The sequence below is a fragment of the Colossoma macropomum genome, unplaced genomic scaffold (assembly GCF_904425465.1).
Source record: "Colossoma macropomum unplaced genomic scaffold, Colossoma_macropomum, whole genome shotgun sequence".
NCBI lineage: Eukaryota > Metazoa > Chordata > Actinopteri > Characiformes > Serrasalmidae > Colossoma > Colossoma macropomum.
Genome location: NW_023494805.1, coordinates 21823977 through 21850420, shown reverse-complemented (window position 1 = coordinate 21850420; position 26444 = coordinate 21823977). Strand labels below are relative to the sequence as shown.

At 38.9% G+C, this 26444-nt stretch overlaps 1 protein-coding gene across 5 annotated transcripts in view; it reads right to left on the bottom strand.

The window, feature by feature from the left end:
* rasal2 (RAS protein activator like 2) overlaps window positions 1-26444 on the bottom strand; it is a 125870-nt gene that overhangs the window by 67159 nt on the left and 32267 nt on the right. For 3 of the 5 annotated variants that reach the window (XM_036596063.1, XM_036596065.1, XM_036596066.1), the window contains exons 1-3: window positions 21446-22238; window positions 4108-4235; window positions 3381-3507 (exon numbers count right to left, since the gene is read on the bottom strand). In XM_036596063.1, the coding sequence (XP_036451956.1) occupies window positions 3381-3507; window positions 4108-4235; window positions 21446-21980 (790 nt within the window). In that variant the 5' untranslated portion in view covers window positions 21981-22238. Of the gene's footprint in view, window positions 1-1081; window positions 1225-3380; window positions 3508-4107; window positions 4236-21445; window positions 22239-26444 lie in introns of those variants that run through there. The other 2 variants (XM_036596067.1, XM_036596068.1) reach the window with 2 other exon arrangements.

The following is a 26444-nucleotide window of genomic DNA, read 5'->3' as shown; positions in this document are numbered from 1 at the left end:
TGTCTGTAAACAAAACAAATCTTAACAGAAACAAGAGGTGATGTTTCTCCTTCCGCCCCAAGGTTACCTCCAGCTTGTCAATGTTTACATTCTGTATTTCATTCATCTGCTTAGGAGATGATCCCTTGTGAGTGGAATTTGATGATGTCAGAGCATTAATGCCTGGAACTGAAACTCACACACATTCTTTTTTATGCTGACCTATCACAGACAAGCATGCAACACCTGACTTTTTTTCCACTTTGTGAAGCTCAAGAACAAACAAGATAATCCGAAGACACTGGCAAACTCATAAGTAGGCATCTCCACTTCAAAAGCTGAGTTTAAAGAGAGACGGAGCATAATTATTTCATACACTTAACATGTCTCCTGTTGCCAGACCCCCCCCCCAAAAAAAGGTATTAATTTCATTCATTTAAAAGTTTTGAAGCACAGACCCTAAAGGCTTTGGCTCTTTGACTTATATAGATAAATAATTCTGAGGCAAAGTAACGCACCAACTGCATATAATTTGGAAACGTAAGAACTTGAGGTGGAAACGGCAGAGTAATCAACCCATCTGCTCCCCCATCCCCTACAAACAATAACTGTGGCCACAACGGCTGTTCAGAATAATCTTCTCATGGACGTCCATTAACGATGGACAAAAGTGCAGTCTGGCGAAATAATGGATGTGGGCAACAAGTTAATGTCACAGGAATCAACACAGCAATGCACTGTTAGTAATAAAATTTGGGTGTAAATGTACTGTTTGAGGAATAATAATATCTGCAAATCGAGTACATGAAGATTTTAAAAGTAGTATTTTTGTTTAATTGAACTAACCAGTGGCAGTCAAAAACAATACACAACAGTTGTGAGACACCAGTTTTATAACAAATGTCACAAGCACCATGCCGATTAAAAAGAGTACCTAAATTACCAGATATGCATAAAGGACTTAAAACTGCAGGCTATGGTACATGTTTAGTATATGTTCGAGGAACATATTTGAACATTTCTAGCCATCAGATGCTAATTTCATAAATGGCAGTATAACTCCCTGAGACGAATTATGACATGCAGGAAGTTAAAAACTTACCCAAGAACTCCATTTTAGTCCTGAAAATCCAATTTGCATTTACATCTCTCCTACCAAACAACATCAGAAAACTCAAGCTAAAAGCATAAGTCAAAAGCAACCGATGTTGTTCACTGCCTTTTCAGCCCTAGCTTGACGTGCAGGAATGTAGAAAAGCCTGTGTGCCCAAAGCTGGTCAAACCCACTCGGCTTCTCTTTTCTAAAAGGCCATTGAAAGGAACACAATAGCAGAGATACTGGTGTGAACTGCAAAGAGGAAGCAGGACAAGACTCATCAGCTGAAATGGCTAAAGCAGTGCTAGCGTTACCAGCAAACAAGAAAAAACAGTGAGGTTTATTTACTAATTATAGCCTGAGGTTTCCCATAGAACAGATATTAGGTATTAATGTGTATGTACTTCACTTTCTGTCATATTCTAATTTAGCTACCAAGAAAACTATAGCGAGCTCAAACTCAAGAAGAGCTCACGAGGACAGCTTGTCCCATGACACCGCTCTATGAACTATTTTTATGCTTTTCAATTTATTTCAATAAAATGTTTCATTTAATTGATAGGACAATATAAACCAAGGAGTGGGGCAAAACGGGTGCAAGGAACACCGCATCAACTGAGTAACTCACAGTGCCCTCTAGATTTGCTTATAAAAATGTCAGGAGAATCTGTTTCACAACTGAAAAAAACTTCTTTCAGGTCTCCATGTGAGCACTAGCAATAAACATTGATCAGGAAATAATCTTTTTTGCTTCATGCTTGTCAAATATGATCTCTGCCAAACTAAGATCATCAATAAGGATATATGGATTATTCATCAACCACCCTAAATATGAAACACACACACATACACACACAAAGTGATAGAATTTGTGAACATGTGACATGGCATAAACACATCTGCTTACATAGGAGTAGCACTTATTGCTTAAAGGGAAGAAGTGCGGTGTCTTATTAATGAGAAGAACTGAGTATCTCTCACAGAGCCCTGTTTTGGCATTGGCATATTTCAGCCTATTCACCCTGCAGCAGTTTAACTCCATCTGCTTTTTGAATGAGGAACAATAGAGGGCAGCGAATCAGAACAGAGTACCTTCTACATCAATCTTAGGAACACAGTAACAAAAAACAGGCTGTTTAATTCTAAGGGACAAAGAGAGCTTGGAAAAAGCCCAGGTTAATTATAAATGTTTTTGATATGTAAAACCATGCGTACATTATGAGTGAACCCCAGGAGGAAAAACCCATTGGTTTACATTTAATTGACATTATTTTAATGTAATTTATTAATGTAATTTATTAGTAATTGTGTAATTATGTAACTACATAATTTATCATTATGTAGTTACATAATGAATTACATTTACGTTCTGTATGCATTTTCTTTTCCATTTATTCTGATGCCAAAAAAGGTTAATGGTTTTCTGATTTAGACAGCCTAGTCTTCACTGCTTTATCTGTTAAGGTTCATCACAGCCCTGATGTAAACAGCCAAACAAAGACATTCCTCTCTCAGTGACAGAGGGATGCATTGTTAAACAGTGTATACATTAAGATATAAATAATCACCTCCTCTTTAATGCTTGGAGTCCACAATGGAGCAGCATGAAAGGGTCACGGGGGGAACGTATGACACAGGAGAATGGGAAAGCAGCCACTGCAATGCATGCTTGCTTGATGGAGTATTGGGAGGAGAAAGAAAGCCTGATACAGTGCTTCACACAGACTGGATTTGTTTCTTAGACACATTCCAAAACCACCTCTTCTCACAGGCATCAACCAGCACACAGTGGCCAATAGGTTAAACAGTACAATGATTCCACTTAGTTCAGACAGTGTTTAGTATTTGAATCGTAGATGTTAAGTTCTAAATGAAACCAAAAGGACGGCAGATCTGAGGCTGTAAACAGGATAAGCATGCCTATTTATGAAACAATACAGAAGTGACCTAGACAAGCTGAAAAATCCACAGCATTATTCCATCTGAATCTCTGATGCATCTGCCTAAGAAGCTCAGCAGTTACATTATCTACATTACAGCTAGGAAGTTTCTGGCCTTCCACAATCTGTTGCCTAAAATTCAGCTGTCAGACTACAATGTCTGTCTCATGAACCAATTAAATAGCAATTCAGTCATTGGCTTGCTCATGTGATGACCAAGTTTTTAAAAATACAAATATAGCAAACTAATGTGGATCATCCAGCATCAAATGTAGCATTGTTGTGGTAAGTTTTTAAAACACTATATAACCCCAGCACAGATTCCTAACTCCTAAGAAAACATCATTGCAGTGCATTTGTCTTACCTAACACAGAAGCTCCCTCTGCTGGATACTCAGAGAATTGTCCTTCTGAGGGGACACTAACTGTTCTCCTCAGATTGCGGCCCTTGGAAGACAAATCTGTGGGGCTCTCATGGACCTCTGCCGGAATCTGGGGAAAGGCCAGACAGATTACAGTCATGGGGGTGCATACTCTCACAGCACATCAGAAAGGTCATAGACGCGAGCCTTAAAAGTCACATTTGCTGCTGATGATGATAAAAGCATGTTGTAACTTTATATTAGCTTTTTCTCACTCGTAGCACATGAAAACAGAGAAATTCTGTCAGATATCCGCACACTCAATGTTAAATGAATACTGAATTTGTGTCCGTGAGCAGAAGGGGAGAGGTTTTATAATAATTTGAATTTGACGAAAAGGGAAAACCATTCTTGATATTTTTGCTATGTCTATAATTGGTTACTATCAAACCAAATGCAAACAAATTGCACTTGGATACTTGGATATAGAATGTACATTTGAATGTAAACTTAATTCATGACGTAACTAACAACAGTGCAATTGTAATTAAACATCATAGCTATATGGCAATGATAACTCTAAGGGTTAATATGATCCATTTATAAACTTATAAACAAAGCTTGGAGTCTTCAGCACAACACAACTCCCCTTCTTCAAGCCATCCCTTATTCTCAGCAGTTTAATAAAATAGGAAAATGAGAGACAGAAGTGAGTGAATGAGAAACTTACCTCTTCCTCTCTGTTAAGCAGGATGAGCTGACTGTCGGTCAGGATGCAGTACTTCCTTTCCCAGATGTTGGGCTCGGAGAAAGGCGACTGTCCACATGAGAAACGATGACTTGGTGGGCCTTTCACGTCTGCACACAACGGACAGAAAAGACACCTCAGTGAAGTCAAACACTGCATGGAATCTACATGAAGAGGATGACACCAGTTGCTACTAGCATGCCTCATCTCTTTTCAGAGATGTTACGGGGCTAAGAATGTGGAACTTTGACTGTAGTGTTTTAAACTCTGTTTAAAAAAAAGTCTACAAAACAACTCTGTGCTAAAGAACTTCTGCTGAAGTTAAGCGGTGTGTGAAAACAAAATCATCTTCCTATCTGAAAAAAAAGATACTGCTAGACACAAGAGCATTGTGGACTGGAAATTGAGTCACCTCTAACTCTTTTAAAAGCAATATGAGGGAACTATATATAATATGACCTGTAGAGGGCAGTGCGGCACAACTATCTATTTCTACAGTCAAGACAGGGAGGACAGAGCCACATTTTCAAGAAGCACCTAACACAATAATTGAATGTCACAAGTTGAATGAAAAATAACAAAAAAAATGAAAAACTTTCTTTTACATGTCCAAGGCGTAATGTAATCATTTACACAAAGATTTTGGGTCATGTACAAAAGCAGTCTTAACGGGGCTGCTTATTTATAAATAAAATATAAAATTAAATATTTAATTTTATTTGTATATAAATAACTAAACACGAGAAAGGATACAGTCGTACTGGATTCCCTAACAAATGTGCTTTTTATGTTTATGCACTTTCTATTAGCAAAATTAGTTATGTCTCACTTCAACTCAAGATTTGTAAAAATGGCCAGTTAGTGAAATCAAGGGTTAAAGCAGATAAAATGCTGAAGTATGCAGGGCTTTGGTGCTTCAAGACCAGGATTGGGAAACACTGATATAACCAACAAGTGGTTAAAAGTGTACATCTAGAAAATGTGCATACATCCAGTAGAACTAAGCTGATTTCATTTGCTCAGTATGCAATGTCTGCATGCCTTCAAATTTCCTCTGTTCATTTTTAAACACTCCTTATATTGTATTTATCAAACAATCAGCTTCAGCTGACACGATCACTGCATGGGTGACTGGAACAGCAATAAGAACCAAGGTCAAAGTTGGGCTGCCTCTTGAGGAGACTGGGCCATTAGCACTAGCACCACATCAATCTTTCACAAGCAGCACAACTGAATTCACAGCAAACGGCCAAAGCGAGTGACAAGGCCTATCCCAGGAGAATGGGTGGGACCGCCATATTCTATGGCTTTTGTTAAGCCTAAGCTGTTACACTGCTGTTTTTCTTGGCTTGATATCTTCCCATCGCAAACTGAGGCTAAAGCCCACTGGAGAAACAAGTCGTACTTCCCCTAACATAACGTGAGTGAGAGAAAGATGGAAAGATATCCTAGATGGAGGGGGTGTGGTATGGCAGGAGAATAGGGGAGACAGAACCAGACAAAAAGAGATTAAACATATGGACAGAAATAAAAGTGGAAAAGCTGTGTAGGTGTGAGGAGGACAAAAAGAAAGCTCTGAATTGTCACAAAATGTTTTTCCATTTACTAGTAAGCAAAAAAGGAAATAATGACCAAGCAAATTGACATGTTTTACACAGCCTGGGAGCATCAGTGCAAGCAAGACAGCAAGAGCAAGTCAGAGACCAAAAGAAACAGAGGGGAAAGGCGTGGAAGATGTGGGAGCCTGCTTGTTCTCTGTTTGAAATGCCAGCTCGTGCTGAGTAGGTCCCTGTGCCAGAGCAGCGCACGGCACTGTAAGATAAAGAGCCTCCTCCAGAGACTTCATAGGCCATTCACAGACATGTGAAATTATTAGGGAAGCAGCCAATAACACAGTCATATGGAGCCAATGCTCTCTCCCAGAGCGATGTCGGGACATTTAGTTTGTCCATGAACTCCAGAAATAACACTCTTAAGATAATACAACACAAAGACTGCTAGCGCTGCTATTTCCCTTTCTGAAAGTTAACAAAACCAGGCTCTCTGAGAGACACCACAGAATTATGTTTTGCCCATGACAAATGAGATAACGTTTTACCAATCGTCCAGCACACCCAATAAGAACTATTTTTTCCCTCACCATACCACTGTTATTCTACATTATAAACACAATGCCTACTTGATGGACAAATCCAATTCCAAAAAAAGTTGGGACAGTAGAAAAATGCAAATACAAACATCAATCATTTGCAAATCCTTTTTGACCTTTTTGATATGTCTCAACTGAAAATAGTACAAAGACAAGATATTTATGTTGAAACATTTAATTAATATAATAACAATATAATAAACTTTACTATATTTCTGTATATATGCACTTATTCTAAATTTGATGCCTGCAATATGTTCCAAAAAAAAGTTGAGACAGGGGCATATTTTGCACTGTGTTACATCACCTTCCCTTTAGCAATGCTCAGTAATCATTCATTGACATCAATTATTGTGAAGGTGGAATTTTGATTGGAGCAGCTCTGAGAAACCCCAAGTTAGGGATCAAGGTCAGAGTTGGGCTGCCCGATGTCACTCTTAATCAGGAGGTGTGGGCTATTAGCATTAGCGCCATTTCATATGAACGTGACTTCATATGACAACAGTCTGAATGTTATGCTTCATAACGTGGCATTAGTTTTCATTAAGAGACAGATCTGGAGTACAGTCAGGCCAGTTTAGTACATGCACTTTCTAATTATGCACCCATGCTGTTGTAATGTGGCTCAGCATTGTCTGACTGAAACAAGCAGGAACATCCCTGAAAAAGACATTATCTAGATTGCAGCATATCTTACTCCAAAATGTGCATGTACCCCTCAACATTAATGCTGCCTTCACAGATGTGCAATTTACCCATAATATTGTCAGTAACACACAGCCATGCCAGGGCAAACACTGGCTTTTGAATTTTGCATCGGAAACAATTGGGATGGTCCTTTTCCTCTCTGGCCCAGAGAACATGACCATCATTTCCAGAGAGGAAAAAAAAGTGGACATAATAGACCACAGCACGTTTCCACTTTGCGTCAGAACATCTCTGTGAGCTTTATCCCAGAGAAGTCATTCTGGGATGTCGTTGATATATGGCTTCTGAATCTTAACTATTTGTAGATGCAGCGACAAGCTGTGTTTACTGACTGAGGGTTTTCGGAAGTATTCCCGAGACCATGTGGTTATGTTCATCACAGAAGCATGTTGGTTTTTAACACAGTGCCATCTGAGGGATTGATAGTCATGGCAATTTAATATTAGTTGTCAGTCTTGCCCTTGACACAGAAATTTCTCCAGATGCTCTCAATCTTTCAATAATGTTATGGGCTGTAAATGGTGAAATCTATAAACTCTGCAATTGTATGTAGAGAAACTTTGTTCTTGAACTGTTGGACTATTTGCTTATGCAGGTTTTTGCCAAGTGGTGACTGTGCCTTTTGTGAATGCTCCTTTTATCCTCAATCATAATAGCATCTCCTGTTACCTGTGCACTTGTTTACCTGTGGAAAGTACCAAGACAGGTGTTTAGAACATTCCACAAACTTCTTAGTCTCAAAATGGCCCTGTGAAAACTAGAAAGTAGGTGTTGCGGGCACCAATTTGGAATTAGCATATATTAGCAAAAATCAATAAAGCTAAAAGGGTAAAATATTAAATATCTAAAATGTTAGATGGAAGTGCAATGTCAGCATGTAATAACATAACAGTGAGTCTGAATGGCTGAGGTGATTACCCAGCATGCTCTAAATGGTGGGGAAAGAGATGTGAGATTTCAAAGACAGCAATGCCTCATTAGCAGATTCAATCTGATGCTACATGCTTGAGGATGAAAAAAGATACACCCTCCTCTTTGGAAAGAGGTCCTGATAAAAAAAACTCTGGCAAAGACGGGCTGAAATGTGCGTTAAATATAAATATGCATTACTAAATTTCTTAATACTTAACACTATGCGATTTCCAGTGTCCATAACATATGGATTTGCACGTGAGGGAAACACATGACCATGCAACCTCATCTTAAGCAACAAAAGAAAGAAAAATACACACAGAAACCAAAAAAGAATCCCAAATATGGTGGATTCTTTTGGCTAAATGCTGAATATGAACATCACTGATTATATTCTATTATATGTTTGGGGCTGATCACTTAATTTCAATTAAACTCAATTACATAACTGAAAAAATAAACAACTAAAAATGTAACTAAAAATGATAAAAATAAAAAAAAATAAAAAAATCTCCATTTTTTAAAATTCTATATCGCACATTGTGCTTTTCTCCTGTATTTGACACTAACAAGGTTTGCCACAGCTTAGACCTACTTTCTGTTCTATTTTAGCTTATATGCTTTTTTCCCCATGAACAGATTTAATTAAAATCTTTCATTAATACTGAAACTCAACATCTTTCATCCACAGCAGTTCAGTGCTGCTCATTTGTGCTGGTTATAAAGAGTGTTTCAGCCCAGATTGCTTTTTGAATATGGTACAATACAGAGCAACTAATGAAAAAAGAGGTAAATTACATGTATCAGTCTTAAAGGTCAGGTAACCAATACAAAACAGCCTGTTCAAATCTAATAATAAATAAACAAAAAAAGAACTATTAACGCCTAACTCCGAATATTACTGGACTAGCCTTTTAGCCAGTTTGTGATGTCTTGCGCTGACTGTTAAACAAAGACATGTTTTTGCATTGGGTAAGTTTATAATTTCAGGCCTTTTTTTTCACCTATGCAAAATCTGACACCAATTTATTACTGCAAATATGGGTGCATTAATATGATCCCATATTTTTCCCCTCCTCCAAGAAAGCTGCACCAAAGCATCCATTTTACAATGTCTCTGGAGGCACGGGTGTTTATTCTACAGTATGTGAAATGTAGAGCTTATATGAAAAATCTGCTTGTGATGTTCTGTGAATCAATTCAGAATCTTTCAAGAGACAATTGCTATGCTAAGAACTGATTATTTTTCCTGCCCTTAATATTTTAAGTCTCTGTAGAGTAAAGCTTTTCTAGTTTTCTCTTTGCAGTAAAGCTATGCATGGTTTTCTATTGTTCAGTTAAGGCCATTTATTGTTTGGTCCTTTTAGAAAACTCTGATTATTTCAGTAATTGTCAAACTAATTACTCAATTACTAATATAATTGCTGTTGGTCGGCTTACTGTACGGTGAACTATGCTATCCTCAGTATTTCTTGCCAACGCTTTCATACACTACTTGAGGGTGATGGTGTACTGCAGTGTGCTGGGTTTCTGCATGCTTTGTAGTTGCTGGGCTCCGCCGAGGTTCTAATAAGGCCGTAACTATATGGGTGCCCTGGATGACGTACCGCGCTGCTGTGTGTGTGTGTGTGTGTGTGTGTGTGTGTGTTTGGTTGTATGGCAGTGCTGCCAGAAAACAATTACAGTAGGGTGCGTGCCAGGTCCAACACAAGAGCCTCCAGTCTATGACCCTGTAGTGGGGCTGCAACCTACAAATAGCTGTCACCAAGGAAGGGCAGATAAGGGTTTGTCAGAAATGCAAAGGAGTGAGTGTACATGCATGTGTGTGTGTGTGTGTTTGTCTGTGTGTTTGGTAACAGACAATACAATCTCAGTACTAGTCACTATTGGGGCTGAATGTTAAAGGCTCAATTGATTAATTCTCATATAGTGGCTAAACTGGTGCTACAGAACAGCAATCAGTGGATATTAAAGTTCCCACATCCTCCATTACAGTCCATTTTTTATTATGAAATCTGCAAATAAAGCAAAAATAGGCACCATCACATTAACTGTCCAGTTGGCAAACACCATGCACATTCACTGCAGGGATTGTCAAAGCTTTCTCACAGCAAAACAATGAACCAGCCAATAAGGAGTGGGATGGGAATTAGCATATTGTGCTGCATATGCATTTACGTAGGCGCCACCATAGTTGTATTTGTTGAGACCTACTGTGAAGCAGATGTCGACAAATTTTTAAGTTCAGGATATTTTTAAAATGGTCTTTAGTAGAGTTTAGGTCTTTTATAGAGCTGCTGAAATTGTTATTTTTAGTAGAGGTGGGTAGAAAACCACAATTTATATGGATCACTATATTTAGTTTTTCTGACGTTTGATAACTTGGAACAGGCAAAAAACCAACAAGCAAAACCCTTAAAATATGAACATTTAAAAAATGCTATGAAAACTAGAAACACAATTTTTTTTTTTTTTTGTTTAAGTGTTTCACATGCTGCGTTGCACTAAAACCAATTAGACAGGCATAATTATGCTCTCTTTGTAATGAAACATGCAGTCAGGCAGTGTTATTTAAGTACTGACAATATCCATGACAGATTGAGGAAGAAACAGTGACGAAGGGGTATGTAATGTAATTTATCGCAATAATGATAAATATTGTCTTATTGCCCACCAATAATTTTGTGGGATAAATATCATTGTCAGGTTAAAAACTGCATTGACTTTCAATGCAGCAGAAGGTAGAGGCATAATGTCAACTGTCTCTTTACCAATAGTGACTCTAATAACAAATCCATAGGTCCATGTATGTAAATATGTACAACCCTATTTCCAAAAAAGTCAGGACGTTGTGCAAAATGTAAATAAAAACAAAATGCAATGATATACGAATAATTTAAACCCAATATCTCAGTGAAAATAGTACAAAGACAACATATGAAATGTTGAAACTGAGAAATCTTATTGTTTTTTGAAAAACATATGCTCAATTTTGATGAATTTGATGCCAACAACGTGTTCCAAAAAAGTTGGGACGGGGGCAACAAAAGCCTGGTAAAGTTGTGTAATGCTAAAAAAAAAAACTGGTGGTTAATTGGCAACAGATCCATAACGTGACTGAGTATAAAAAGAGCATCCCAGTGAGGCTGAGTCTTTCAGAAGTGAAGATGGGGGAGGGGTTCACCACTCTGTGTAAGACTGTGTGGGCAAATAGTGCAATTCAAGAATAACATTTCTCAACATAAAATGGCAAAGAACGTGGGGATATCATCATCTACAGTACATAATATCATTAAAGGTTTCAGAGAATCTGGAGAAATCTCTGTATGTAAGGGACAAGGCCAAAAAACAGTATATGCTGATCTTCGGGCCCTCGGGTGACAACGCATTAAAAACAGACATGATTCTGTAGTGGAAATGGCTGCATGGGCTCAGGAACACTTCCACTGTCTATGAAAACAGTTTGTCACTGCATCCACAAATGCAAGTTAAAACTCTAAAATGCAAAGAAGAAACTGTATATAAACAGGATCCAGACACCTCGCTGCCTTCCCTGGGCCCGAGCTCATTTAAAATGGACTGAGGGGAAGCGAAGAAGTGTCCTGTTGTCCAACGAATCAAAATTTGAAATTGTTTTTGTAAATCATGGAGGCTGTGTCCTCTGGGCTAAAGACCACTCAGCTTGTTATCTGAGTGCTGTAGACTGATCTGGTCAGGCAATAAACTCTTTATTTTTGTTCGCTGTTCCATAAAATTTTAACCAGCTATAAATAAAAAATTTTAGAACCTTAAGCTGCCAGATTTTAATGAAGTGAATTAACAATTACTAACAGACCAACATGTGAAGGAGAGTAAAGTCTCATGAGCTGCAAAGTTAGTTTTGTTTTCACGTGTAAGATTTACAATAGTTTTTGAATGATGAGTGCAAAATGTTAACTGTGCAAATGATCATTATTTGTAACTAAGATAATCAGCTTCCAGTAAGTTTTCATGTAAAATGATTGCCTTTTTAAACTTGAAGATCACGATAATTTCTATTGAACTGCTGAAACTGCCGAGAGCAGATTGGGGAGCGTCTACAAATTACCACCATCAAAGCCTGAGCATGTCTCACCAACATGACACCTAACAGCAGCGTCTCAGTCAACAAGAAAAGCCAAATTATAACATGGTGTTCATTTTGGAGTTAGGCTGAAGTTGACGTTCTATTCAAAAGTTTCTTTTTTGAATTTTCTCTTCTGACAATTAATCTGCTGGGGTCCACACCCACATGGCAGAATAGGCGACAGAGAAAAAAACAAAATACACAACACTCCTTTATTGTCATTTTTGGGGAAAAAATTTGAAGATAATTGAAATATTTAAAATTGTTTGCTGAAATATTTATTTTTCCCAAATTTTTAAAAACAGCTGTGCAGGGCCTTTAATATAGTAATCCTTTGGATTAAGTTACAATTAAGTTTTTTTACAAGTAATCAGTAATCTGTAACAGAATACATTTTAAAAGTAACCCTCTCATCCCTGCTAGTGGGTAACCTGCATATCTGTGAAGGCACCATTAACACTGAACACATTTTGGAACAACAAATACTGCCTTCTGGATGCTGTCTTTTTCAGGGACACCCATGCTTATGACAACATGACAACAAGTCACATTCTGTATGTGTTACAACAGCATGGCTGTGTAATCATACTGTGCCGGTGCTAAACTGGCCTGCCTGCAGTCCAAAACTGTCTCTTACTGAAAATGTGTGTCTTATTAAGCTCAAAATACAAAAACAAAGGCACTGTATAGTTACACAGCTGAAAACTTGTATAACAGAAGAACGGCAAAAAATATACTTTCTAAACTGGATCAGTTTGTGTCTCCAATCCTCAAATGATTATTAGCTACTGTTAAAAGGAAAAATTGATGTAACACAGTAGTAAACATGATCCTGTCCCAACTTTTTTAGAATGTGTTGCAAGCATCAAATTTGGAGAGAATATATATTTACAAAAACAATGTTCATATGGTAAAACACAAAACACTGTGTTTTGTAACATCTTCGATTTAAAATGGGTCAAACAGAATTTACAAATTACTGCTTTCTGTTTTTAACAACATTTCACATCCTGTCTAAACTTTTTTGGAATTGGGTTTGTACATATCCTAAATAATCACTACTGTACTCACAATAGCATTTGATTGTCCTTTAATTACTAACCTCCACAGTTGCATAGAATTGATGTGCCATTATGGATATTTGTTGGGCACATTGAACTTGCATGACTATTTGAATTCTCTTAAAATTACTTGTCACTATTCTGTCTATCAACAAATTCCTGGCTTTATAAAGAGCTTTTCACAAAAGCTTTATTCAATTTTAAAAGATGATAGGGCAAAATCATTTTTTAAATGAAGTGAGGGTTATGCTTAGAAATTCTTTAAAAAAAAATCCAAATAAATATAAGACATATGAACTCCTGACGAGGTCTAAAAACAAACCTGTGTGTGGTGACCCATACACCCTGCTGCATGACCAATGGTGTGGCTATGGCCCAGTCAATGTGTGTTAGAAGGGGGTAACCCTAACCCCTGCTGTCCTCTCCGGAATGTCTCTGGGTGGGGAGAGGTTCTGCCACCTGTCCAGGATGGGATTTCACAGGGAGGAATGTTTCAGCCTGCTAATCACTGCAAAAACAGCAAGACCTGCACCATCTCAGTCAGTTGCACTGCTCAGCAACCAGCCTTTTTTTGTTGGTTACTAATTCTTTATTTACTGTATTCCGTCCTAGGCTACAATAATTCTCTGATCAGTTATAATGCTTGTGTATACTCTGATAGCTGTTATTTATACAGCTTCACTCCATCTACCAGGCCCAAGAGCCTCTCGTATTGGCGGGCTAGGGGGTAACAGCACAGTGCACGACTGGGTTAATCTGCACTTTACGCAGTGGTCTAACTCGAGGTACAAAGGGCATACATCACAGCCCTAGTAAGGGTCCAGTACGGCGGGGCACTGTTTGTAGCCAGCCTGGGAAATTATGCTGTCTAGCACCACGTTAGCATGATGTTCACTGCTGTGAGTGAGCGAGATGTTAAGTGCCTGAGCTTAGATAGTTTATTTGCCACATCTTAACAGTGCAAATACAAAGTATAAATGTAGTACGTCAATGTGCTAACAAAATGTAACGTGGCACTGCCATGCTTCGTTGTAAATAGTTAATTTTAAGAGAAGAAATGTTTGTTAGGCTGTTTTAGGTTTATTCATATAAGATTTTTTTTGGTTTAAGAGCATGAATACTGGTTGAGTGGTGGGTCTTCTGAAGCTGAGCAGAAGGTTGTGTTTTTAGCTGTTAGCACTGTGAGAGACTGTGTTTCTTCTAACCATGTTCGGCCTTGTTTTCAGCAAATTAAATATAAAGCTGCTTCATGGAGCATGACCTTGAGTCGTTTAAGTGACTCCCAAGAACCTGAACTGTTACAGTATTTTGCAGTTAGCTTTAATTGATAGGCTATATTTGAAAAAACTGAATCCCAGAATTCAAAACTGAATACCTACCCAAAAAACGAATATCTGAATGGTCAATTATTCAGGTCCAGCCCTACTGTCATGTGAAGATTTCATCTGTCTTGTATTTCCATGTGAGAAAAATGGACAAGAAGACTCATTAGTGTATGTGTGCGTGAGAATGTGTTAAAAGCAGAAGTATCGTGGTATATAGCTAAAGGGAAGCATCAGCTGTTGCGGAACTTGAAACATGGATGTTGTTGCTGGTCAAAGGGCCCATTTAAGATCTGAATAGCCAGAAGACTGTTTATGGATGGTTTCACTACTTCTTTTCTGCTTCTCTTAAGGGAAAATGAAAAGAGCAATCTTTGGCTCTAGTCTGACACTCTAATGCCAACTCCGATTAATAACAGCACAAGCTGGGCATGTGTAAAAAGCTTGTTCTCACAAATTCATTTTTACAGTAAGAACCAGAGCCTGAGAGTGCTGAAGCGCTCCCCAAATTTTAGCACCCTCAAATTAAAAAACCTTCCCATGCTACTGTTTGCCAGTAAATGTGTTTACATTATGCAGTTATCCATCTGTTCAAATGGACATGTAAACAACAGTCCAATTTCTTAGATCAGAGTCAGGCCTAGATATTCGACTGAGAAATCTGATAAAGAGTGCTGGGTTTAAGCTTAGTTATCAGTTTTCTAGTGCATGCATACTCTTATTTTGATTTCTTTTGGATTTCTTAGTCTGCACATGTGCGAAAATAGATCACAGAACCTGAGATAAACAAGCAGTGTTGAATGCAGCAACTGTGAGATGGGAACAAAACACTTTTGGAGCAAGGCTGAAACTAACTACATGCTTGACAAAATATGAATAATTTCAGGTATTTACAGGTAAAGTGGCTTGAAGTTTTATATTACGTTTACGTCACATTGTACGTCAAATTCCCTCATTGTTTGCCAGGAGTGTGCACACCCTCGGTTTCTTTCTTTCTCTCTCTCTCTCTGTCTCGTGCTCTCTCACATACACACACACACACACAAATAAAAATACACACAGTTTTCAGATGGAGAACAGTAGATGCTTTGTGCTGCGCTGCTGCTGAAGCCGCAGTTTACCTACTGCTTTCTGGCCAAGCTGGCCTGCTGCCTGGTCTCCGGGGCAACGCTTAAACACAAACAACTCCTCCAATAATAAAGCTGTGACATCATTGCCAGTTTATCAGGCAGGCAGGCAATGGGTGGGGGTGTCAACAGGTAAACAGAGTAAGCTGATGGGGAGAGAGAGTGTGTTTATTACACACTATTTGAATGTGTGACAGAAGGCATGGTACCGATACTCCCCCCATGTGTCACCATCTGCCATTCTCAAGAACCGGAATTCAATAAATATACCCCATACATTGCATCTAACTGTAATTACTCCTCTGAAAATAGCTCACTAAAGATGTACATTGATAAAAACTGCTATTGCTCACGATGTGGGAACACAAGCCGGTGACTAGGCAGAATATGAGTTGTCACTGCGCTGCTCTGTATAGCTCAAAAATGGTTGCAATGGACCACAGCAGTGAGACCACAGAGCGTCTTGTAGCAGAGCGGTACAACAGAGTTGATTTAAACCAATTAAAGATAATTTTGGTAAATTAAATGCAGTACTGGCAAAATACTGAGTAGGGCACTGAGAAACTGAACGGAGCTTGCAGTCAGCTGCAGTGTCAGCGCCAGAGCACAAAATTTTGGACGCTGCGCAATGCTGTACGGTGGTCTAATCTTCAAAACAGAGTCAGAGAACATGGACAGACCGCTGTGGGGGGCCAACCACTGACCAGGAGACCAGGATGCAGCAGGATGTGTAAGGGCTCAGATTCACATCTATAACCCTGTTTTGCTTTATGAGTGTATGGTGGTTTACCGACAATGCCAATGTAGCAAACACACAGAAATTTAAAATTTACCATCTTATTTAGATTCATCAGAGATGTCTAAGCAACCTGACCTCTCTGAGACCTTTCCAACATGTCGGTTTTGTATCACTAGTCTGATTAAGGTCAGAAAAACTTCACATAGCAACATCACCGATTTAGCCAAGAAATTGCACTATTTTACAAGAACTCAGCCAAGAACTGTTTTCCATCAGTTAAACTGAAATACAGAACCTACCTAGGTGTTTAATTGCCTGTACAATCTACAACTTGAAAACGACCTGCCATCCAACAATGGCACATTTATTCTTGTTTACAGCCGAAACAATGTTTGCTGTCAAATCGGAAACAGTGGAGGCGATGGCATGAAGGCAGGGTTGGTGGGTGTGGAAATTGTTGCTACTGACAGCATAAATGACTATAATATTTACTAAACTCTAGCAAAGGGGCGGTGCGTCAGATCTTAGTGCAAGTGTACAAGACGCAGATATGAGACAAATGATGTGAGAAATTCTGATGTGAAAAATATAGCAAAAAGAGCTGGCTCTTACTACGAATTGTATAATTACCCACACATACATATATATACATATATATATATATATATATATATATATATATATATATATATATATATATATATATATACACACACACACACACACACACGTAAAGCTTTTGCTTGGGCGTTTCTGGTAACTTTTTATTAACTTGTGACTGGTAAACACTCCAGCTTGGATCAAAAAGACAGGTGTATACCCCTTGTACTCTCAAATCCTGAGTTGCATTTGGTCTCTTTTGAAGCATTCAAAATCTTCTGACCATTATGAAAATTATCCTGACCAGGAGAGATTCAGTGCCTGCATTATTTATTCTAAACTGAGCACTTTCTTCTAGACATTTTCTTACATTGTAGAAAAAAGAGGGGCTCCAATGAAACATACTGGAATAAAAATCTATATGAATATGAAATATGGAAATTATGTTACTGATTTTAGGAAGCTTAAAGCAACAATAGATAATTTCAGCCCCAATAGTTTTATTTAAAAAGTGCTTTACTATCTGGTCCAAATGTCAGTTCTTAACTGAGTATTGTGAAATAAATTACTTGGCTATGATTTTCCTTATTTTACATTGTGTGTACCTTAAGTTACATGGCACTCTAATACAAAAGGTTAGGATTAGATACAATTCATATGTTTCTTATTTTAACCGCAATGGTGTTTTATGTTCAGGCTCCATTGTTGATTAAAATATTGTAATGAAAAACAAGGAACTTCAAAGCAATATCAGCACTGTTTTACAGTGAAATGTTTACAAGTAAATGAAACTTATAATAGATTAACTTATTTTACCAGCTACATGATACATTAGCAGTGCCTCTTTATGTAAATGTGTTTTCTAATGTGTTAACTAATGAGGGTCACACTCAATGTACTCTGAGTTTAAATAAAAGGGTGACTAATTCATTGATTAAAAAAGAAGACTCTAGATTACTACCAGCCTAGGACAGTACTGATCTGTCTGATGTGAGGAACGCAGTGACACCCCAGAGAGCAAATCATAACGGCACAAAAAAAGAGATGAGGACACAACAGTGCACTTTGTCCTGCAAGGACACGGATAACAGAAACCAATCTGTCAGTCTGTCCTAAATGCTCTCTTTGCAGCACCCTGATTAAATACACTGACCTTTTGCTCAACTGAGAACCTTTCAAACGTGTATTTTATACCAAATCAGATCCTTGCCCAACTCTGACACTGTCAATTCTCTTTAAGCTAACCTACACAAACTGACCTTCAGTGACAGACACCAGAGTGTGTGTGTGCGTGCTATGGAATGCTCTGGGTCTGTGATATAAGAATAACAGCAGAGCGTTCCATGTCATTTATAATTCAGATAACTGTTACAGGCTGCTGTAGCAGAAAAGCTTGCAGTGAGAAGACATACATGCCTTAGAGGACATGACAGGTGTCCACTCTCAGCCCCAAGAACACTGTAAACATACTGTCACTTGCTACCTGAACATGTCTCCCCAACAAGCCCTTTCTAAAATAAGCCTGCTTTAATTTTCTCTGAAAAAAATAGCCCACCCCTGCAAATACAACGGCTGAACCACTCAAATTGATGACATATGGTGAAGCAGATGTGTGAATTTATTGGGTGTGCCGGAGTGAACTTGTTTTTACCTTGCTATTTTCATTAAAAATCCCAAAACAAGTTGGAGTAATTGTTCATCTACACATTTGTGTATTTAAAACCAATGTAATTCTCAATCGTATTAAAATAATCTAGTTGCATGTCTGGCATGAAAATATTTCATGAAGCACTGAATAATTTCCTACAGAACTGTAATCCAATCGTTAGGTGGTCAGAGATTTTTAGCCCTAACTAAAATGATTAAAAATGCAAAAATTCCCATCTCTTTGAATGTGTACCTTCTTTCTGGACAGTTCAAACCTTGCCCAACTCAACTGGTGATCCCATAAGGGGGTGCTATAAGATGGGGTGGCTGAGGTCGGGACCAAAGAGAGCAACCTCTTTTGTTTTGGGCACAAACCCCACACTAAACCAGTAAGTGACATTGTTTAATATTTGAATACTCTGCAGTCAGCAGGCCTAGCAAATTTGCATCTCTACCCGGCTTTTCCTTCCGATAGCAGGACCTGTCACCCCCAGCATCCACTTTACAGGGCATGCCTGCATGTGTCTGCATAACAACAGGGCAGGAGTTTCTTCGGTAATAGTACTCCTAATGAAATCACAGTAAAGTAATATTAAAACCTGGTAAAAGACATTGCTCTGTGCAATGCCTGTTATGTAACACTGGTTGACCATTACTGACCATTATTAAAGAACAAAATTGAGGTCCTGCAGATGTATCAGTATCAAAAAATTTTTATATCTCAGTGATAAAGCACTAATTTGATTCACTGGCTTGTTTATGTCAATGTTCAGAACATAATGGAAATTTATTTTTTATATTTACTATATTTACTTTGGCCAGAATCTGACTATATTTAGCTATTCAGCTATCATATTTAGGATAACAGTTTTAGCTCCTTAGTTTCTCTGGTTGGTCGGGCCCCAATCCACAGTAATTTGGTGGTGATTTATATTGCAGAACCTTCTCCAGTAAAACTAGCCTAGTTTGAATAGCGCTCAAGGTGAAATCCATGTTTTAATATGGTTGAAATATTAATGGTCAGCAGAGATTTGCCTGTCAACTACAGCTAGCTGGTGTGGCACCAATACGCTGCTTGAAACTAGGTCATAAGAGGCAAAGCAGTGTGATGGCAGGTTCAGTGAGATGGTATAACTTTTTCCAGCAGCACTAGCTCTAACAGAAACTGCTCTCTCCACCTACTGTAGGGCAAGCAGGGACATCCCTGGAAGTAGCGACCCATAACGCCCAGACTTCAATGAGAAAGGTTTACTAATGTGTCTATAAAACCTAAATTCCAGCCCTAGGTAACACTTTCAGAATTGCCTTAGCGTGGGAAGAGCCCGAATTGTGTCTTGCATTACACAAAGCTTTCCCTGAAATCACCTCCACACATCCTGCCTCTGGTGAAAAGCAAACAGTACTCACTATCATAATATCAATATGATCATGTCCAACTGTATTTAAAGGTACTAAAGTTGTTTGTAATGTCTTACAAACCTGACAAGGCTTGTTTTGACTGGACTGTTTTCTTTGTTTATTTCTTAAAATGACCCCACAGCTTACACAGTACTGAAAATGTAAACAGATTTCCACAAAAGAAACGCATCAGTTTCCATGTATTTTGAACATTCTTTCTGTGTGAAGTGTGAAAACAGAACTTAAAACACTATAAACCATCTCCTCATGGAGGTCTAGCTTTCTGCAGACTTTAGCTGCAGCCCTAATCAACCCAACTCATCCACCTAATTACTGCCTTCAGAAGTTCCTAATTAGCTCAATGAAGCATGCTAGGTTTTGGTTAGAGGCGAAACCTGCAAAAAAGGTAAATCTCCAGAACAGCCGGAAGGTGACCACCGCTATAAACAAACTGTTGGGATGCCGCTACTTTATGGAACAGATTATCCAACATGTGAAACATGTTATCTATCAATACATCTAAAACTGCCAATCAGCAGCATGGTGTGACAACACCACTAACATAAACGATATATACAGATTTAGCCACAATCTCAGTCAACCCCAGGAAGAGTGTTCACCTTTAATGCTCAAAGGTATTGTTTGTTGCAAGCTCAAAGCAAATCCTAATTAATGTTAGCAAAGCGAATGTGACTCTTTCAGTTTAGTGAGCTTGAGATACGTTTTTTTCTGTTGGGAGCCAGTAAGAATTTATGGTAATTTTGAAGGGAAAATCCACATAGCTTGACAGCTGTGCCAGCAGAAAAAAAAGAGAACTTGCCTATAGTCAAGCCACAGAGAGGTGAAACTGATTGGTGAAGTGGTTCAACGTATGCACTTTAAACCACCAACGCCATGACAGTAGTGAAAGCTTGAGTTATGTATTTAAGCTTAACATGCTTGTCAAATATTCCAGATAAGAGTCTCATTGCATTTTAAGACAGATTGGTTTAGACATTTCTTCTTCAAAAACAACTGAAAGTAAATAAACAATTGATTTTCTGATGACGAAGAAGTATCTCTCTAGGGGTGAATTCCAGTGCACCCAAATCTATTTGTAAGATATATTCACTTCCTGTTTCCTAGATACAGAAATATCCTACAAGCCTTACTTTAAAATAGGGCTTGTTTCAGCTTGATATTTCGAACATTATCCAAGATGGCGCCTGTTGATATGGATGGCTCTCAGAGGCATTTTGCAAGAGCACGACACACCTGTTCCAACATGCCAAAATGGAACAAAAAAACTGTTTCTGCATAAGAAAGTCTAGATTAATCTAAGGTTAATAGGATTCACATGCTATCAGCTGTGTAAAACATAAGAATTTCACCATTAGTAAATTGCACATTTATTCAGAGGAACTGGATCATTATGTAGGGTCCATCTCATAAGGGGGCCAGCCTAGTGGTAATTAATTCATCCAACAGCATTTTTTTGACTATTATTAAAGTCATAAAGGACTGAAGGTAATAAAAAAACTGTCCCTGCTTTTGAAACCTAACAAGAGCCTACCGTCTTCCCCCAGCTCTGGAGCATTCGGCTCGTCCCTAGCCATTAGAATCCTGCTGATGCGCCGTGACATGGACAAGAGAATCCCAGAACGCAGGGGGCTACTCCGTTGCCGCCGCAGCCATGGGGTTTCTATAAATACACTGGTGCTTGGTTCAGAGGCTGAGCGCAAGTAGGAAACCATGGTGCCGGACGAGCTTGGCCACTCTGGCTGAACATGTGCCAAGAGGACACCGGAGCTAGTGATCTTGCTGGGGTCGGGAAGACTGTGGACCCTGGAAACAGGCAGGTCGGCTGGGAGTGTGCAGCTGCTCCTGCTGGACCAGGTCAGGCTCTGCCTGAGAATGGCTGGTCTGACCCGGACACTTCTCTCATGTGTGTCCAAGGGCTCGACGGGGGCTGAGTTGGAGCGGTGCTTGAGCCAGGGCCTGCTGAGAATGTGCCAGCGGTGAGTGCTTTCCCTTCCAGCCGGGCAGCAAGACGGGCTCCTGCCAGACCCCAGCCGCTCACCCAAGGTAGCACTTCTTTGGAGACTCATGATCCAATGACAAAAGTGATGTCACGCGGACAAAAGCGTACTTTCACTTTGTTTCAGCTGACAGTAACTGCCATCGCAGCCTCAAATCCAAACTAACTAGCGTCTTGGTACGTCTCATTCATCTGAGACAACACAATGGAAGGTCAAATTCACAGGAACAGTCTGTCTACATTCTTAGTTCAGAACAACACGTCCACTGGTTGCGGCTTGAGCTACCATTTCCTGCTTTCTGCGTCGCTGTTGTGCTTCCTGAAAGGAAGTGGAGAATCTAACGTGTACTTGTGCATCAACGCTTCTTAACGCCATCCAATCAGACGCAATGCCCAACCAGAGCCTCTGGTTGAGGTTGGCTTAAAAATTCAGCTGAATTTCTGGTTAAAGGACAGGAGGCCAACACCACTAATGAGCTATTTCATCTTTTATGCATTCCATCCGTCCAAGAACAACAATGCACAACAGTGTTAATGCACGGTTTTTTGTTGTCCTTTATCCCGTTACGTAATAGTAAAATCCGTTTAAACGTTTAAAAATGCTTGAGTGAGCCATATAAAATAAAAGAACATAGTGGTTCTGCTTTCTAAAGTGAGTGAAGGATGGTTCAATATTTCTATATTTTTGATTTAAAGAGGACCACTCCAGCAGCATCATTAACAGTGCTGACATTAACCTTTTCACAGCAGGTCAAAATCACTTCACCTCTATTGAACTCCCACACACACACAACCATGAGGGAAGCCTCAAGAATGCCTGGAGAAAAAGAACTGTTAATTCATATAATGCTGTTGATTCCTTTCTCCTTTTCTAGAATAAATTGAGGTTTTGCCAGCAGACTTACAAGGCATAAGCTGCATATCCAGCTGAATAAACAAACAAAAACAAATAAAGTTGGTTTGCTCTCATGTATTCATGTCATAAGCTTACCACTAGCATGTGGAAAAATTCCTCTTGTTCACTTCAAACAGGCCTAGCCGACAGCTAAGCCAAAAGTTAGGAGATAATGACAAAGTAGCTGGAAGGATAGGAAATGGAAAGTAGTTCCGCAAGAAACCCTTTTAGATTCCACTGTGTGGGATCTGTTATGTCATCAAAGTCACAAACAGGAAAATGACAACTACATCCCAATGCTTTCTATTCGCCCAATGCATTATATATAAGCACTGCGTAAGAGACTCACATTGAGCCATTACATTTTAAAATGTGACCTATAAGAGAAGCTGACTGGCGTAACACAGAGATTCACAGTAAATAATTAAATAAAGCCAGCTATGTTAAGAAAAGGCTAATATATTTTCATTGTTTATCAAAATTCAGCACTCAAGTTACTTTCCAAATAGAAACAGCTGTTACCCATGAATATTGGAACCCCAAGACTGGACAAGCAGAGCTATTTCCTTACCACTGTTTCCTGTTTACATGCACATTACACCTCTTAACACATACAGTGAATTTGATATGCTTGAAGGAATACAAACAGAAATAAATTAATTAAACTGGCAATATAAGGTGTGCTACAAGTTAGAATTTATACCGTAATATATGGGAACACACTTGTTAAAGAAGTACTTGATTTTATGTATTTCACTAACTATTAACTATGGTTCTTTGGTCATTAGGAGCTATGAATGTTCAGTTATTCAGTCATTCAGTATTTATTATGTTCTTTTCTTGCAGTTTTTCATTTCATCTGTGTCCCTGTCTTTTATCTAATTAACATAAATTATGCCTTTGTAATAGCAGCTCTTATTAGTAAGGCTGTACCAATACCACTTTTCTCGTTCCAATACTGATTCATGATCCTTAAGTATCTGTCAATACTGAGTATCAATAGGGATACTAGCTCTATCCAATCGAACTAGCTTATAAAGTTTGACATTCACACACTTTCTAAATAAATGTTCTGTGTCAGAAATAAAACCTTATATAATAAGAAGAAACATACTGAAGTTAATTTGAAATATTTAATTGTGCAAAATAGTTTACAAAAGAATAGAACAGAACATTATACATAAAATGGAGCTAAGTGTCGCTTCACTGTTGAATTTCTCAAGTCATTTGTCTCATACATGCATCCTATACATGCTGCTGGGGTTTAGTACATATTACAGTTAATCACACTATCAGTAGCAGCTGCTGCTGCAGATATCTCAGCCTGATGACAATACCATGGCACTGTCTGATGCACCTGACCAATGGAGCTGCACCAAAGCTAGTGGGCTGCTCTGCTAAAGGCTATCTTTACCCTAAGAAACTGGTGGTTCCTTTCATTAGTAGTGTTTAAAAAAAATAAAAAATAAAAAAAAAAAATCATGAGATTTACATTCTCTCAGATTACATTCTCGTTTGCACACCTATTGTCCATTTACCATATAGGTGCACTTTGTATTTCTACAATCAAAGACTGTTGTTCATCTGTTCCTCTGCATACTTTGTTTGCCCCCTTTAACCCTGTTCTTCAAAGAAATAAAAAATAAAATAAAATAAAATAAAAAAATAAAAAAAAAAGAGCAAATGTGTTTAGCTTACGCTGCAGAACCCTGGCCGTAACCCCTTAAACTACAAGCTATGGATGCAATGATACTATTTTTTAGACAGAGTACGAGCATGAGTACATATTTTTTTAGTACATGCCGATTCCCAGTCTGATACCATAATGAATTACCTACTTAGAATTTAGCAGTTGCTAGAGTAAATGAGAGAAATGTACCTTAACAGTTAAATCATTAAAATCTACTCGATTTTAAGTACATTAGCTAGCTAGGTTACATTAGTCTCTGCAGTGGCGAAGAGTGAATTTTGTTCTACGTTAGAAATGCATTTCTGTACAGCTGTAAGTTCCTGCTCCTCATCTGCTGGCTTAGTATTAGTACCTAGAATTAATAAAGTTACATCAGGGGTAGAGCCTTCTAATACAAAGCCCCCCAGCTTTGGAATAATCTTCTAGTCAGTGTTCAGGACTCAGACACAGCCTCAGTCTTTAAGTCTAGGCTAAAAACCTACTTGTTTGGTCAAGCCCTTAGTAATATGTTTTTCCTGTTAGATAAAAGGTGCAGATCTGGGGGTTCATGGCCATAAGAGTATTATGGTAAACTGGGAGTGTTGGTGCTGTCGTCCTGCTGTTCTCACGTGTTCACTTAGGTTTGCTGACGGTGGAGCGGAGGGGCACTGACATCTCAGGGAGCCCTCATGCCTCTGTTACATTTCTGGCTCTCTCTCTTAGTTAGGCGGTAATAACTAGACCTGCCAGAGTCTCTTCTGCACTCTGTTAACACTGTAAGCTGTGAACAGTCACTCTTTACAGAACTAACTCTGTGTGCTTTCTTTTTATGTTTGGCGAGTTGAACAACTGCCCATCCTGTGAGGTCTGATGCTGTTGCTTCTTCTGCCTTGATCGGGTGCCCACTACTTGCCAGCTTTGTGGAACGGTCTGACCACCATGGAGCTTCTCGCTGTACAATGCTGTGCACCTCACCTGCACTAACTGACCTTTCTGATGATACTGCTGCTGCTGCACAGACTCAAACTATCTAATTGTAACAAATGCTTCATCTGTTTTTCCCCGTTTCTGTATTTTAATATTTTATACTAACATTGTTTGCTACCCGGTGTCGACCAGAGGAGGATGGGTTCCCCCTTTGAGTCTTGGTTCCTCTCAAGGTTTCTGCCTCTTGCTCATAGGGAGTTTTTCCTTGCCACTGTCGCCATTGGCTTGTTCATGGGGGCTTGGACACAGATTTTTCTGTAAAGCTGCTTTGTGGCAATGCCTGTTGTAAAAAGCACTATATAAATAAACTTGACTTAAAATGACTTGACTTGTGTATAGACAAAGCCTATTATTTATATGCTCACCCTGTATAAAAACACTCTGTCAAAATGACAGCCCGCAAAGTCAGCTGTCTATGAACAATTTCCTATAAAGATTTCAATCAAAACTAGAAAAGTGCCTTTCCTGAAGGAAACGCGGAATGGTTGCGCAGCGCATACTATGAAAGTCTACAGGAGGAACGAGGGATGAAAAAAACTACACATAGAGGAGTGCGGGTCAGTAAGGCAGTGGATCAGAGCTTGGGGATCTGCCCTGAATGAGTACTTGAATGTTGGAGGCTGTTGGGTAAAGTAAATAATAGGGCTGGGTTTGGGCGAAAATGAATGGTACTGTACGGGAGGAACGAGGGATGAAAAAACGACACATAGAGGAGTGTGGGCTAATATGGCTGTGGATTAGTGTTTAAGAACCTGTTCAGACATGCAATGTACATGCATTTTGGTTTCTGTTGGACAAAGGAAATATTACGGCTTGGGTGAGGGCAAAAATTAATGGACTCTATAGGAGGAATGAGGGATGAAAAAACAACATATAGAGGAGTGCGGCTCAGTATGGCTATGGATTAGAGCTTGGGGATGTGCCCTGAGTGAGTACATGCATTTCGGTGGCTGTCTGGCAAAGAAGTAATAGAGTTTGAGTGG